This window comes from Cibotium barometz, chromosome 34, assembly GCF_041138505.1.
Source record: "Cibotium barometz isolate CiBa-2024 chromosome 34, ASM4113850v1, whole genome shotgun sequence".
NCBI lineage: Eukaryota > Viridiplantae > Streptophyta > Polypodiopsida > Cyatheales > Cibotiaceae > Cibotium > Cibotium barometz.
Genome location: NC_141079.1, coordinates 33,948,433 through 33,964,791, shown reverse-complemented (window position 1 = coordinate 33,964,791; position 16,359 = coordinate 33,948,433). Strand labels below are relative to the sequence as shown.

Here is a 16,359-nt window from a genome sequence, read left to right as displayed (position 1 = left end):
GACACAGTAGCCTTCCTTTCAGGAGGTGTTGGGAATCTCTAGAGATTCGCAGAAGCGATTGAGATTTTCTGCCGCGTATTAGGAGCGTACATCAACTGGCACAAGTCGTGTGGTTTTTGGGTAGGTTCAGCACCCGCCCCGACTTGGAGACCAGTTGAGGCTTTCGAGTGGATCCCGAGGGATCTTCACAAAGATGCGAGCCCGTGGTTTTAGCCCAGCTTTTGAGGACAGATTTACAGCCAGTTTACTTCGGGCTTCGGATCATCTTAGGCCAACCCTCAGACACATAGTACCAATTGCCTCAAAAGAGCGGCTTCGATAGCCTTTGTTCTGCGTACTTGGTTTTTGTTCGTGATAGCATTGTACCAAGTCATCAAAATGTGGATGCTATGACTTACGATAGGCTGAATTTTCTTCATGCATTCAACGATTGTTTTGCTGATGCATTGCGAGGTGAATTACCTCCCCAAAGGCCCGAGGATCATCGCAAAGATCTTGTGCCAGGCAGTTCTCCACCTAACAAACCCGCATACCGTGTGAGTGCCGCACAACAAGAAGAGATCATGAAGTAGGTAAATGAGCTTTTAGAGAGAGGTTTGGTTCAGCCAAGTTCCTCATCTTATTGCTCTCCCGTGCTTCTTGTTCAAAAGAAAGACGGGTCATTCCGCATGTGTGTGGACTATAGAGCTTTAAATAAGCTTACCATCAAGAATAGATTCCCAATCCCGCGTATTGATGACATTTTAGATAAGATTGATGGAGCATCCGAGATACATATAGACAAGTAATGCAAAACTTTGTATGCCCTCTCTGATGACCATTGTTTATGAGCTACGACTTGTTGTTGTGTAGGTTGTCGAGGTAGATCCGGCTCTGGCTCCGCACCTATAACAAGATTCCAAAATCCTTTTCCTTTCAGAAAGCTTTTAATCCTATACTTCCATGCCTGGAAGTTCTCTCTATCCAACTTCTCACCCACAATCTGTATTGGGTTGTCTGACATATTTGCTCAATGCAAATGCACCTTCTACACACTTCCAATGCAAATGCACCTTGCACCTTCTACACACTTCCAATTTTGTAAATGAGCCTTCCTCAGTTCATCCACACTCTAATAAGTGTCCCAGATACTAGAACCCCCTAATCCGTTTACTTAGTGGTGGCCACATGTTAAGGGCCCGATCGCATGTATCTTGGGGAACCTTGAGCATGGGACCAACCAGGTCTCTTGGAGATTGGATTGCACACCAGAAGTTACCCCTGGAGGAGCAAGAGAGAAGCTTGTCAAGGATCCGGGGATCGAGATAGGCTCAACATCAACATTGACTCAGCTATCTCTCAGGAGTGACTGATGCCTATTCCAAACCCGAATAGGCCCCCCCAGTGTGGCTAGGAGTGTTTACCAAACACGATATCCTCGTGGCAGTCCATGAAGCAAATGAGGAAAGTGGTCTGCTCACTTTTTCTATGGGTTCCCAAGGCAGACTAGAGAGATCAAAGCTTCCCTTGGAGGATTTCAGAGGCTGCACCTTGCAAAGGGCGAGGGTGATGAGTTTTCGGGGGCACGTGAATGGCACATAGATCCAGCACCAACCAAGGTGGCCAAGGAGAGACTATGGCAGCTTTGGATTTGGGAGTGCCGCCCTCTCACGCGGCTACAGTGGGACCCAGGAGAGTGGACTTGGCATGATCCTACAGATCGAGAGGAGACTCTAGATGCCCCCTTCTTTGCATATATAGCGCAGCTAGGCTACAAGATCTAGATGCCTAAGAAAGATGGCAGACCTGCAACTGCAGCACATTGGCAATCACATGACCTATCACAGCGCTTCCTTTCAGACTTCTCGAAGAGGCTTTGGGACAGCTTTCGGCCTAGAAAGATCACACACTTTCTTTGGCTGATGGCACACAAGAGTTTGGCGGTCGGTACTTGGCTCGCAGTTGGAGGCCAGTCAGCAGCTTGTCCGCGGTGCAGCCACCATCAGGAGTCTTAGCAACATTGCCTTTGGGATTGCCCAAAGGCTTAGTAGATTTGGCAACGGATTCTCCGCATCTTCGCTTTGGACAAGGCATCAACCCGGATCATCACTTGGGGCATTGTCGCTTGGGCCACAGAGACTCGAGCGATCAGGGCTTATGACGAGGATGGGGGAGGAATGGTCTCTCAGTCACAGCCCCTCCTATAAGTGACTAGCGGCCAGGATCATGCCAAAGATGGGAGATTTGCAGTAGCATCAAAGCCTCGCACATTTGGCGTGCTAGATGCAATGACGCCATCAAGGGTACCCACACTCCGCCGGCTGAGACCATCAGGAGCATATGGCTTGATATCATTCACACCCTCCGCGGTCAGTGGGGGAAGTTACAGGGAGGTTCTAACCGCATGCGGAAGCGGTGGGAAGCCTTCTTGAGACTTTGGAGGCCTGGCCCTTTCCTCCAAGAGAGGCGGTGACCCCATTTGGCATTACAAACCACCTGTGTGGTTTCCCCCCCCCCCCCCCCCCCCCCCCCCCCCTTTATGAGATAGCCTTCTCCTCACAGAGCGGCCAGCCGGAGGAGAAGCATGTCTTGCCCTTATGATCACTTGTCTCCCGCCCTCATATGAGGCGAGTTTGTATTTAGCCATTCGTGGTTGTACTTAGCCCTTTGTGGCTGTTTTTCCTTTAACTAATTGAAGGATCTTTTTCCAGGAAAGAAAAAGATAGAGGAGAGAGAAGAGAGAGATTGGTGTTAGGTCTTTCTTGTATTTATATGGTACAAAAAGGCTCAATATATGCACATGGCTGAGACCCTTGGTCAGCCCCATAGGTGTGACCTCTGGCCCTACATGACTCCCACTGATGACTGAGAATGATGGAATGATCAAGCTACTGAATGACTTGATGACATGATGTCTTGATGCCTTTATATATGCTGAGGTTGCTGGTCGGCCAGCATATGCTGCTGTCAGCCAGCTCTGGACATGAATAGTAATGAGATAATTCTAATAAATACTGTGCTCAATGCTTTGCCTGTATTTTCCTCCCTTCACAATGATACTAGCCGCCTGCTGTCTACACTTCCTGCTGGCTGCCGACTGAGTGCTGATGGCTGCCGACAGGTCATCCAAACCCCTTATGGTGATGACGATGATGTTAATGATGTGGCTGATGATGATGAGGATGTTGATGTTGATGCTGATGCTACTGATGATGATGTTGATGTTGATGCTGATGCTACTGATGTTATTTCTGTACTGATGAAGATGATGTTGGTGACCTAAATGCTGTCTTAACTGAAGCTTAATCAGGGATTAAGACTGTTATGCAGAGGGTTAGCCATGGCACGGGCGTGCACGTGACAGACGTGCTGGAATTTACACACGAGAAGCTAAGCTTGGCTGCAGATATGGAAACCACAACAAGTGACTTGGAAAATGCAAGGAAGTCACTCTACACTAAAAATTTAGAGTTGTGGGTGCAGTGAACAACCTCAAGGAGAAGCAAGCAGAATCTGAGTTGAAATTGCACGAGGGACCTGCCATCGATCCAGATAGGGTGTAGAAGCTGGAAAATGAAGTTTCAACATGTGTAATGGCAATAAAATGGCTTCAATTCTAGGAGACATAACCAGCTTTGAACTGAATGTTTCAGAATTACAGGTGGGGGTTTACATGTTTTTTTAACTCTCTTTTGGCTTTTTGGCAGGATAAAGTAGCTGGTAAAGCAGCAGTGGTTGAGGAGATCATGAGTCAGAGGACTCCAATCGAGCACATCATTGATAGAAACGAGGGAACCTTCTTTGTGCCAAAGCCACCGAAGGTGCAGACCTCTGAAATGCCTTTCATTTTTGTGGTTACATCTCCATAGGGTGTGGGTATGCTCTGAAGATGAGGAGCTTAACATTTCTATGCTCCATGTAATCATGTATATCACTTGTTTTCTTATGCACAACTATGCGAGAGATCGAATGCATGCATGCACCCTAGCTGTGCTCAGAGAGTTGGATGACATGTTATGCATCCCTTGTTCATGCCTAGGACCATAGGTGGTATGTCTTCTTCCTCATATGCACAACTATGCAAGAGATCGAATGCATGAATGCACCCTAGCTGTGCTCAAAGAGTTGGATGACGTGCTATGCATCCCTTGTTCGTGCCTAGGACCATAGGTGGTATGTCTTCTTCCTCATATCAAAGCTCTATAATTGTTTAGGGTTTAGGGAGTTGATCCATTTGACCATATTGTCGTGCCTACATTGCAGAGGAAACATATTCAAAGGTTACAATGGATACGGAAAAAGGAAAGACATCCAATTTTGAGAGCCCATATGCAAGTATCACGTTAATCATTTAATTGGTTAGGTGATTCGGTATATACGCATTAGTACGATTACTCGATCAGCAAGCTACACTAGTCGTTTGCCTTGGTGACTGTTTCAACAGGGAATGAGTATTCCCAAGTAGGCTTCTGCCATAAACCTCAGCATGATCGGGAACGCAGTCCTGGAGTGGGGACTCATGTCGAAGAGCATAGCCAGTCCTGGAGTGGGGACTCATGTCGAAGAGCATAGCCCAGTCAAACTTGATAAGCGAGAAGACAACATCCCAAAAGAGAAATTTTCAAGTAGCTTGCGTGATTTGTGCCGTGGTTGTTGCTGATGATGCATTTTATTATATGGTCTAAGCTAACATTCTAGCAGTGCTGCTAGTACTACTACTAGTGCTAATAGTACTACTAGTACTACTAGAACCAATGAAGCAGCCAACATAGGCGAATGTTCACGGAAACGCTTTGGAAAATGCTTCATCGTGACCCACACCGGGCATTTATGCTTAATGACACTTTCGTAGTCACCATGGCAATACATGAACCAACTGAGTGCCAAACATGACGGGCGATTTCACCAACAAAGCTACCCTGTGTTTAGGTTCTTTAAAAAGAACCGCATAAACCGCATAAAATCCTTTGGCAGCCCAGTACACACCATCAACTACATTTCCTTGCAACGCTCATTTTATCCATTGTGTGCCGCCTCATTTGCAAGAGGCATTTTACCTGGGAAAAAAACCACTACAGCATTTTCTAAGAACTTCTTGTAGGAGGAGGATACCAAAGTCATCAAGCAGCATATCATGACCAAAACGTTGCTCCGGGGATAAGTCTTGGAGAGATTTGCCAAGTTCAGTACAAAGAAACTTGTTCCTGTGCTCATCATTCTTGTGAGCATGATGATAAACCTTGATATTTACATTCTGGTCTGAAACCAACTGATCCACAGAAGAGTCCATATTGAAGCACACACTGTAGAGAGTTTCTGTCGCTCACTATACACACTTTTTTTTTTGTAATACGTTATATTACTAGTGGGAAACCTCCAAGTGGAGGCCAAAACCCACAATCAAAATACAAAAACATGAGGTAAGTTACAAGCCTAGCTGTCCAACTATGAGACAGGTAAAATTTAAAAGCAATCAAAGAACACTTGTAACTGGTGCAAGGGAAGATCTCCAAGGTCAAAAGAATCCAAAAGAGAGGAAATCTTCTGCCTTCGTCTATCCGCATGTAGATTGTCGAAGAAGGCTTTGGAAGAGCAACCTTTGTCCATTATTTGTTTATGGCGTGCCCTTATCTACCATTTATGTATCTTCCTTTGCTCACCCAGAGTGATGCAGGTTTGGCCGCACACAATACCATCTACTGGACATTTGATAATGCATGACAATGGCTAAGTTCAGTCAATGATTGTACTGTTTTTTTGTATCATCCACCCTTTGCCTTTGTTCTCCCATGTACCATCTACCATAGTCTACAACGACAGTTTGCATGCGATGAGCAAAGCGATACCAAACTACATCCAGATCTTCTAACAGTTGACCCCAAAGTGGCGCAATAGCAACTTTCACCATTGCCTGCAGTATGCTCTGTGTAAGACAGTTGTTGTTAACAATCAAAAAGCATTGTTGATGCTCCAATGGAGGTTCATGGACAAGCATTTGAAAACAAGCCCATCCATAAAGGTACATGATCAGACAGTCGGGCAGCATAATCCACCCGTAGCTTGCATGTGAATGCATCATACTACCGAGCATTTAGCATGTACCATGGATGTGCCACTGTCAACATTATGTTTGAAAGTAAATCCAGGTACATGTACGATATTGGCCAACCACATATCACTAGCATCCATCTGAAGGATGAATTTCTACCATTCATGTCGTTCATTCATCGGCATATGAGATGAATGAGAAGTGTTGTCTTCATCTCTGGGGGAGTTACTGAAATCCCCACACACAAAAGCATGTGTGAGCCAAGGAAAGGAGGCAAAAGTTCACCACAAACTTTGTCTCGCAGAAGACAAAATTGAGAAGCATCAACTCCTGCAAGCTAATATACTTCTCTCTGCAACATGCATCGCATAACCATCCATCTCCCATGAGATCATTGAATTGAAGCACCACCTGCAACTCATACCTTACAAAGAAAGCAACCCAGAATAACTACTGGTTCCTGTGTTAAAATATATCATAACTAGCACACTGCCCACACTGGCCACCAAAATCATGTTGCTTATGTTCTTAGATACACAACATATCAAGCTTCATTCTATGCACATAGTGCCAAAAATTGCCTCCATTTATTTGGATCACAGAGGCCCTCAAAATTATAAGTCACACACTTTACTGGAATCATTGACATCTCTATCAGAAAAAGTAAAAGAAAGCTAATTCACATCCATGCTGTGGTCACCACCAGCATCTTGAATTACATGCCATGTCACCGCAGTGAATGTTTTGCCTCAATGGAAACCCAAACCCTAATTTTCAATATTGTCAGAGTGACGATCTATTCGCGACAACGAGAAGATTCTCTTTGAAAGGAGAAACTTTGTTTCTTACAGCATCTTCAAATTCAAAGTGGTTTCAGAGATTTTTAGGAGGATGACTTTTTGCATACAAAGTCAATAAAGTTGCTTTACGGTTGCTTTCTAAAAGCAAATGTATGGGGCATTGTGGGACAGATCCAAGCCAGGCTTGCGAGAGAGAAAGGGTGCTATGAAGAGTGCCTTGGCTAGCAAATGGTAGGACTTGGATCGCGGGACATATCCAAGGTAGACTTGCAAGAGAGCAAGGGCACCATGAGAGGTGCCGGCTAGCGAGTCTCGAGCCTTGAGTGTGTGCAAGGACCTCGAGCACTTAGCTTGAAGGCTTTTGAAGACAAAGATCAAGGGTTAAGGGTTTGAGAAGGGCTCTTGTGATGAAGGAGACATGGGGTAAGGCTTGCTAAGCACTCATGTGGAAGACTTGGGTGAAAACTACAAGGGATCCTGTTGTGGAGGATTCTACAAGTTGTACTTTGTACTCAGATTTGAGCAAGTAAAGAAATACTGAAAGGGGCGCCAATGGTTTTGGGGCCAATGCAATGTCTTGTGTAGGAGCGCTCTAGTTCCATCCCTTTCTCTCTCTTCAAGTTTCAGTTGTTTAAAGTGCTTATGTGTGGTGAAGTTATTTTTTGCTGCCCATCAGTGATATTGAAGGGCCGGTTTCAAGGTCTTGTTTCCTGGACCACATCAACTTTCTCGAGGGGGAAAGCTCATGGTCGTCTGCATGCAAACATGACGGGAGAAGACGAGCCAAAGAAAAGAATCAATTTCTCTTTGGAAAAAGCAAAGAGGATTCACATGCATCAAAGACACATGAAGATGCACAGTGAAGGCTTGTGTTGGCATGTATAGATCAGCCATGAGCATTCGAGTGGGTAAAAGTCAAAAGGAAGGGCTTTTTTGACCAAAAAGCTGAGTTTGACGAAGTCAAGGCGAATCAGGATCAAAGTGTATGGAAAGGTTGACTACATCAAGGTAATGGCATGCATGTGGTTTGGAACAACTTGGGGCATGAGAACATGCCAAGGCATGCATGTTTGACCAATTTTGACTAGGGGTTGACCAAGTTTGACCGCACTTTGACCGAGGGTTGACCAGCATTTGACTCGATGGACAAGGGTGTCCAAGGGTGGACCAATGTTGTGGGACAGCATGGACTGATTTTGGCTTGGTTTTGAAAAGCAAACAGTCTGCAAAAGCTGCTTTTTTTTTTAAGGAAAGAGACTTCTATTAAGTATAAAAAAAGCATACAACAATATGCTATAAGGCGGAATAGAATAGAATGACCCCAATATGTAAGGTGATTTCAACCACTGGCATGCCATGAGAGACCTCTGGGACTAGAGGAAAAGAAAATGCCATGGTCCCACTCCCGCATAAATACAACGCACTTTGCCTGTGCAGAACAAGAGGACCCCTGAATACGAGCCCAAGTAGCCTTGAGAGTATGGATATATAACCCCATCTAGTACTAATGCACTGAGACCCAAAAATCTGGACACCCTCAATTAGCCTCCGTGCATGTAGCTCTCCAGATCTGCCATGCTGTAATACTGGCAACAATCTCCCAACTGGTGTCAATTCTCTTTCTAGGGAGTGTATAATCAAAGTGAGGGATATCCTGTGATAAACAATGTCGGGCAATACCTCTACGAATGAAAACAGCAAAGTCTGTATCACTGCCCTTGTAGAAAAGCTGCAGACAAAACTGGGAAAGCCAAGCAACTACCCCCAAAGTCACATGCATGGCACGGCCACTCAATTTGCCCATAAGTTGGGCTATAGAACCTCAAATATGTTGTGCAAGAAGGATAACATAAAACTTGCCTCGACATACGACCGGCAAGCTCCCCGAACCTGAATCGCTTCCTTCCTCCTTCGCTGCGCCCCTCATTCCTCCTTCGCTGCGCCCCTCTTCCTCCATTGCTGCCTGGCTCGTTCCCTTCCTATCGCTCGTTCCCTTCCTCTCTGCCTTCGCTTCCTCCCTCATCGTCGCTGCCCCCTCCTTCTTCCTCGTTCCTTCCTATCGCTTCCTTCTTCCATTGCTGCGCCCCTCTCTCCTCCATCGCTGCCTACTGCTTCGCCCCCCTTCCTCCTCCGCCTCCCCTCCTTGCCTTTGCCCGCCCATTTCGCCTATAATCGCCTCCCCTCCTTCCTCCGCCTCTTCCCTCAACGCAGCGCTGCTGTGCTGCCCCTCCCCCGCCCCCTCTTAGCCTTTGTGTCCAGCCTCTCCCCCTTTCTTCCATTTTTTGCTATTTCTTTTTCCTCCCTCCTTTGCCTCGTCGCCTTCCTCTTCCCCTTGGTTCGGATTGCTCATCATCCAGGTTCAAGTCAAGCTTTTTCTTCGATTAGCATCATGGCTAATCATTCTCCCTCGGCCGGGTGAACCATTGTTTTCTCCGAAGCCGAGCTCGCGGTCCTCTACGCCGAAATAGAGAAAGACTCCAAAACGACCCTCATTGCCAGAATCTTTGGATCTCACCCGTCACGTCTCCAGGCTCGGGATTGGGTCCTGGCAGCTCTACCCTCCGACCTCGCTCTACACTTTCGAGATGTCAGGTTGCTTGGAAGAGGTTTCTTGCAAGTGGATTTTGATTCTGAGGACACAGCCTCAAAGGTTTTTGAAGGGCAGTGCTTTGCCATTGGGGCTGAGGAAGATATTCTTTCTTCCCTACTCCAGCTATTTTGACCCTGTTGAGGAAGACCGGAACCGTTTCTCGATTACTCTCAGATTTCCAGGTCTCCCGCGCGCATATTGGCCTATGTTAGAGGCCATCGGGTCTGCTTTCGGGCTTGTTCTTCAAGTGCCCCCCTTCACGCCTTGCCGACATCTTCTGCCCAGGTGGTCACTGCCTCGGCGGATAATGTCCCCAGGGTCATGCTTCTTGCCCGTGACATTGAGCTCTTTGAGGACTATGTTTTGCTATTGAGGGTACTCCCGTTCTTGTTTCTCAGTGTCTTTGCAGAATTTGGAGTGATATTATTCACACCATCATGGCTACTTGGGCCAGAATCCAGGGGATCTTCGAGGGCTGCGGAGAGGAAGCGCAGCCAGTTTATGAGAGAGTGGGACATTGGTATCTTTTTCACGTCCTCTCATTCGGGACACTATTGGCAGCACAGGGCTCCCGATTGGTTGAGATCTCCACCTTTCTTGGTGTAAAATCTCCATTTTGTAAAATTTTTTCATACTTAATAGAAGTCTCCTTTTTTTGGGGAGGGGGGGGCGGGGGCGGGGGGGGGGGGGGGGGGGGGGGGGGGGAAAGCCAGAAAATGTTATCAAAGATGCTCCTTCCGTATTAGAATCCATTTTGAGTATCCTGAATCACATCCTGCAATATATGCTGCAATCTAATGCTCACTGCCTTAGCAAGAATCTTATATGCAGTCGGTCCCAATAGGTCTCCATTGACCAATCAATGTCTTATCCCCACTCTTAGGGATAAGGAAGATAAGCCCCTCAGTGAGAGAAGGCGGCATAGAACCTGTGTCCCAAATCTCATGGAGAGTTGATGTGATCTCAGCCCCAATCTTGGGGCACACAATCAAAAGTGGCGGTAAAACAGCCACGAAAGCTGAGGCGGGAGAGCTCGGAAGGACTGGTACCTCTAAAACCTAGCCAAAGGATGCCCCTATGGAAGCTAAGAACTTCCAATAAAACCGAGGAAGAGTAGGGGACCACATTGAGACCGGGGTAAGGGACTGATCCTCCGCCATTGGATCAAAGCCCACTTGGTACTGAAAGAAGAAAATCTTCCTAGGGCCAAGATGGAAGGGCTTACCAGCCAACACCTGAGAAGTAGCTTCCGGAGAATGAAAGTCCACCTGGAAGAAGCCTCGACCAAGCAAACGAGTATCCTGGAAGTGCACAATCAGCTTTGAAGGGAGAGTTGCTAGAAGCCATTCACGAGCCTATGAGCGAGAGGGGTGGGAGCCATAAACCCTCGCAATAAGGGTGGTTTGGACCTCAATGTCAATGTCATGCTGAAGAGAGGTGAGCTCGTCTTGTGAAAAATTGATGATTCTCCCAGCCTGTGGGGGTGACGAAAGATTGGCTCTGGCAGACGCCATAAAGCCAATCGACGATGGGCCGCCGACTCGAAACCAAATGAAAGAATGCTGCTAAAGGAAAAAGGGGGCGAGGGGAGGAAGAGGCGGGTGAGGGCGAGGAAGAAGAATGCTGCTTTTTGTGCTTTCTTGGTTGGAAAAGTCGCTTTTTCTCAGGGCTTGATGAGAAGTGCTTTTAGTGGCCTGTTGGAGGGCAAGATCAGGGCCTCTTGGAGGGGCAAATCACTGGCCAAAAATCAGGATTGGACATGAGCACTTGAGGGACAGCAAGTGGTGCTGAACAACTGTTCCATTAAACATCGAGGGCTACCCTTTAACTTTTCCTACATCTTAACACCAGCTCTTATGTTAACCACCTTGTTTACAAGTTGCACAATTTCCTGTTTCTGAGGTGGGGATACAGCTTCTGGAGGGGGTTGGTGTATTACAGATGGACATTGGAAGCCATGTGCCCAAATTTACGACATTGGAAACAAGCACTAGCAAACACGCCCCAATTAAGCTCATAATATTTTCTACAACGAATAGCTAAAGGCCCAATTCCAGGTCTGCTCACCCCAATAGAAATGTGAGGGATAGTGGGTTTATAAGTGTCCCACAAAATACAAAAACGATTTCCATTTCCTGTGGGTCAGGAATATAACTTAACCCAACGATGTTGCAATGCCTGGCAGATGAGCCTTGAATTCTTGCAAGAAGTGCAAACACTTCCACCCACACTAGGCATTATGCTTTATCACATTGTGATAGTACTTATTAGGTGACCAGGGCAATACATGCACCAACTTGTGTGCCATACATCAGCGGCGACATTTCCAAAGGATAGTACGATGTATGCTATTTGAGAGAAGCACTTCAAAAAAACCACGAGAGGCCCAGTACACCCCATCAACAAAACCCCCTTGCAAAACTGATTTCAACCATTGCGCTACTTCTTGAGCCTGAGGCATTTTCCTAGGAAAGAAATTCACCACTGCATTTTCAGAAAAACGCTTGAGAGGGGTGACAATCAAGGCACAGGAATGTCATAGTGATGCTCAGGCACCGGATGTTACCACTGCTTTCTGTTATCCGCAAAATCTTCAACAAGTGCATCATAAGCAAACTGCTCCACGAGAAAAAGCCACATCTGTATTGACCGATTTGTCTGTACATAGCTGTTTATTCCTGTGTTCTACTTCACGACAAGAGTAAACCTGATTGCTAGAATCACCCATGATTTTGATGAAAAAATAGAGAATCCCACACTCTGACAAACTCTCAGTGCTTACACTGACACACACGAACACATCTACACTCTAACATGCACACACACGAGGCTGTGCAGAAGCAAGGCAGAAAACGGGAAGAGATCAGCTGCAGAAGAGGAACATAGGGGCGATGACCCAGTGTGCTGCACAAGCAACAGCCAAATCACAGAAACAGACAACCACAGAAGGAACAGGCGAAAGTGCAGCATGCACATGTGCGTGCGCACGCGCACGAGCGCAAGGCACACAGGACGGAAGCAAAAAAAGGCAGAACAGGTTGCCTAGCGAAAAAGGCAGACAGGTCGCTGAGTGAAAACGGCACAGAGGACGCTTGGTGAAAACGGCAGACAGTTCCCTGTGCAAAAATGGCAGACAGGTCCGGCCTCACAACAGTCTCACCGCAGTGTTCCTACACACACCACGCGAGCAGACCAACAGTTCAACGAGCGACCACACACAAGTGCACACGCATACATGCATGCACATGTGTGTCTATACATACACATAAACACAAACATATGCATACACATATACATATATGTAGTGTACATGTACATTCATGCAATCCTAATAAAAACTGGTTTGGGTTTGAAATGTTTACATGATAATTTTGCCGGAAACCAATTTATACCTGGAGCTTTCTACTTTTCTGATCAAGGGATAATTTCATCCTGTCTTCCTGGTAATAAATACAATTGAAAAAGTATTGAGATACAACATAAATAGTTCTTCAACAGCATCCTATATCAAGACATGTAGTCTACCAACGACATCATCATGGGAAGAGATTACAAACACTTGGTCTGATGCAAGAGAAAACTGCAACTGCTTGAATAAAATCTCGTAAAAAATTATATTGCGCATTAAAGGTCCCCCTTGCAATAAACAGGCATGAACCATGCAGTGGTACTGAGGCCAAGGCAACAGAAAGGTTGAAACCTTCCACTAGTCTGAAATCTGTAACATCTTATCAGCTTTCATAGGGCATACATGGCAATGCTCCCACAGTGACACACAATGTATGTCTATCTACACATGAGCCAAGTTTCTTCTGCATTACCTAAATGAGGAAGAGTTACTGTGTAATGATAATTGATCTCCAATTGGATATATTGGTGCCACAGTCTTGTCCATGGTTGTTTATCAAGGTCTCTTAACCACAAAAAAAACATTTTTCTGCAATGAGTAAAATTGCTAAAGTGAAAAATTGGACATCTAATGTACATTTTAATATATCCAATTGGATATATTGGTGCCACAGTCTTGTCTATGGTGGTGTACAAGGTGTCTTATCCAGACAAAACCATTTTTCTACAATGAAGTAAAATTGCTAAAGTGAAAAATTGGAATTCTAAGGTGCATTTTAATAATGTCAAATCAAAAGCGTAGCAATATGGTGAAAGCTAGATCATGATTTCTGCAAAGAAGCATCTGCTTTCTCCAGCCCCAGAGGCATTCGGGATCAGGGGAACGTTAAAATTTTGTATTTGCACCTGCCATCATGCACAACTGGTATTAAAAAAGTATTTTACTATGCCTCGCAAGGGGAGTTCTTGCTTGAATTTTCAAATCAGAACCGCACTTGCGTTGAAAGTAAGACCTTCTTACATAGGCACGTGCACCAACCTCTTAGTTGCATTAACCCCATCATCCAAATATAAAGTCTAAAAGCCTTCAAACATAAAACTCTAATTTTAGAGTGGCCAAAAGTATGTGTTGACTTTCTCAACCCTGCAAATCTGCCCAAAATCAGTAGATAGCACTGAGCAGTGATTTTCAGCCCCTTTTTCGTACTGTAGGTGCATGCCCTTCTCCCCACCATGTTTTCGCAGCATCAATGCTCATCCTTACCATTATCTCATCGGATTTGAGCCTGCCAAAGCTCTGAGGTGTTGTTTCTGCAGGCAACTCTTATTCCACGATTAATCCGGCTTGAACACATTGAAATCGTCTAATTACCATGCTGGCGGGATTCACCCTGACCTGTTGAGGATCCCCATGTGCTTGAAATGTTATGATTTGATGTAGGTTTGCACACCAAGTGCGAAACCAGGCCACAGTATTTCTGTGCAGACTTTGCTTAGTGTTATCTTTGGATTAGTGCCTTCATTAGTGACACTAATGAAGTCCAATGCTCATGAGCTCTCTCACACCTCTTGCATACATGAGCTTCTACCTCTGCATGCCTCTACCCTTGTGACTCAATGCATTCTTTGTAGGATTTTGACCAAACCAGAACACCTTGCTATGTGTTTTGAGTTCACGCTTTTCTACTAATGCCATGGATAATCACCATTAGGTATTGATATGAGCATAAGTACTTGTTAACCCTCTTATTCTGCCCTCATTGCTTGCACTAGAGTTGATGTAGACTCTTGGGTGTTGATGTAGAAACTTTGTAGTTGCTCACCACTTCAAGTTCAGCATTTTGAGCTTCCAACAAGAAGATGTTCACACCTAACTTTAGTATCTTCACTCCATTGAGCCTCGAAGATGAATAAATTTCAAATTTCACCTCTCTATCCCAATGTATGCCTCACAAATTCACTCTTAAGAACAATGATAACTTCAAAATCAGAGATTCTCCTCTTTCTCAAACGCTAATAAGCCTTTTAAAATGATTAGTGTTAAGGATTACTAAGCTCACACAAGAAGCATACAACCCTCAACACCCAATTTCTCTAGATCTCTCATTAAGCATGCTAGAGACAGAGGAGCACTTTTTTTGCGGATGTACAGTCTATTGTGAAATCCGAGGGAGATATCACCTCTTCCGAGAGGGTTTTGGGCCGTTACGCAGGGTAATGGAGTTTGAGGATTAGAGATGGTTGGGATTGTACCTCGCTCGGCATCGGAGGCACCTACCTCGCTTCAACGACCTCTCCATTCTAGACAACCCCATGGCGGAGATACTTGATCTAAGGAGAGGGCAACACTTCAACTGATCAACATACATGGATCTACCTGATATACATTTTCCAGTATTTTCTACTCAGTATCATCTCGGAATCTTACAATTCTGTTCTTATAACTGTAAGACAATCAGTTTATTGTACTTTTTAGTCTCATTTAGTTGTTCTCTTTGATGAGACACCAACTTCAGATGTACTCTCAGTTTTGGTCTCATAGGCCATTATGGCCTCTTAGAGACGTTAATATATCATTTCATTTCATTTCTCTATATCTCTATATCTCTATCTCTTGGACACGTGGTTGAGTCTGTCACGGCACGCCCCACTAGGCTTACACTCACACATTCCCTACTATGAGTAGGCCCATGTGCTGAGAATTGTTTGTTGCATCTGCCACCCATCTATAACCAAAAGGCCTCATCAGCATGTAATTAGAACTCAGCCCGCCTATCCATGGCCATCTGCATCTCTTCTCTAATTGTAGCCAAGAGGTTTGTGATCTAAGGAGACGATGAATGCTCACCGTGCTCCGCTCCCTTTGAAGTGCAACAATCGTGTGCATGATAGCTCTCTCCTTGTCCAGGGCTTCTTGTTTCCTGGCCAAAGCAACACTATTGATAATACTAGCTGGTCCTCTCTAGGGCCAATGCAACTCTTACCAAGGGTCGGGATCATCACATGACCTCCAAATCTCTCTGACCTTATTTGAAATCTTGGCATGTAGATATAGAGAGTTAGGGATATGGACACGGGGGGTCGCCATCCAAGTCCTCGACTCCCTATGGCACGAAACAACCAGGCTTGGTAGTGCGAGGCATGATAGCAACGGTTCCTCCCCTATCCACTAGCCCCGAATCATCCACATAGAACCTATCCAATCATGCAAAGATATGACTTGGTAGTGCGAGGCATGATAGCAATGGTGCCTCCCCTATCCACCAGCCCCCAATCATCCACATAGAAACCTATCCAATCATGCAAAGATACATCCATGCCCGCTTTTGCAATAATGCTAGGAGTAAGATAAATAGTTAGGCCTCCTCTAGAAGTCATCCTCTGTCCAACAACAATCTCTCCATAGAAGGAGAGCGCGAATCTCTCCCATGAGGCTCTCTCCAAGGGTTGTGTTCTATCCTCACGGTGGTCACCCTTATTGTTGGAGGACTACTCATCTATGTTGATTCCCTCCAACTATTCAATGGTCAATCGAGGGACGAGCTCTGTGCTGGTGTCCCAAAAGGCCACCATCTCACCTATTTGATTTGAAA

The 16,359-nt window shown here is 45.5% G+C and overlaps 1 protein-coding gene across 18 annotated transcripts in view; it reads right to left on the bottom strand.

Annotated features, from left to right (window-relative positions):
* The window catches only part of LOC147618948 (uncharacterized), a 222,548-nt gene that overhangs the window by 150,903 nt on the left and 55,286 nt on the right, over positions 1-16,359 (bottom strand). For 17 of the 18 annotated variants that reach the window (XM_086774131.1, XM_086774139.1, XM_086774128.1 and 14 more), the window contains one exon: positions 12,811-12,858. The exons of the other annotated variant lie outside the window; for it this stretch is intronic. In XM_086774131.1, the coding sequence (XP_086630257.1) occupies positions 12,811-12,858 (48 nt within the window). The remainder of the gene's footprint in view (positions 1-12,810; positions 12,859-16,359) is intronic. 18 annotated transcript variants of the gene reach the window in all.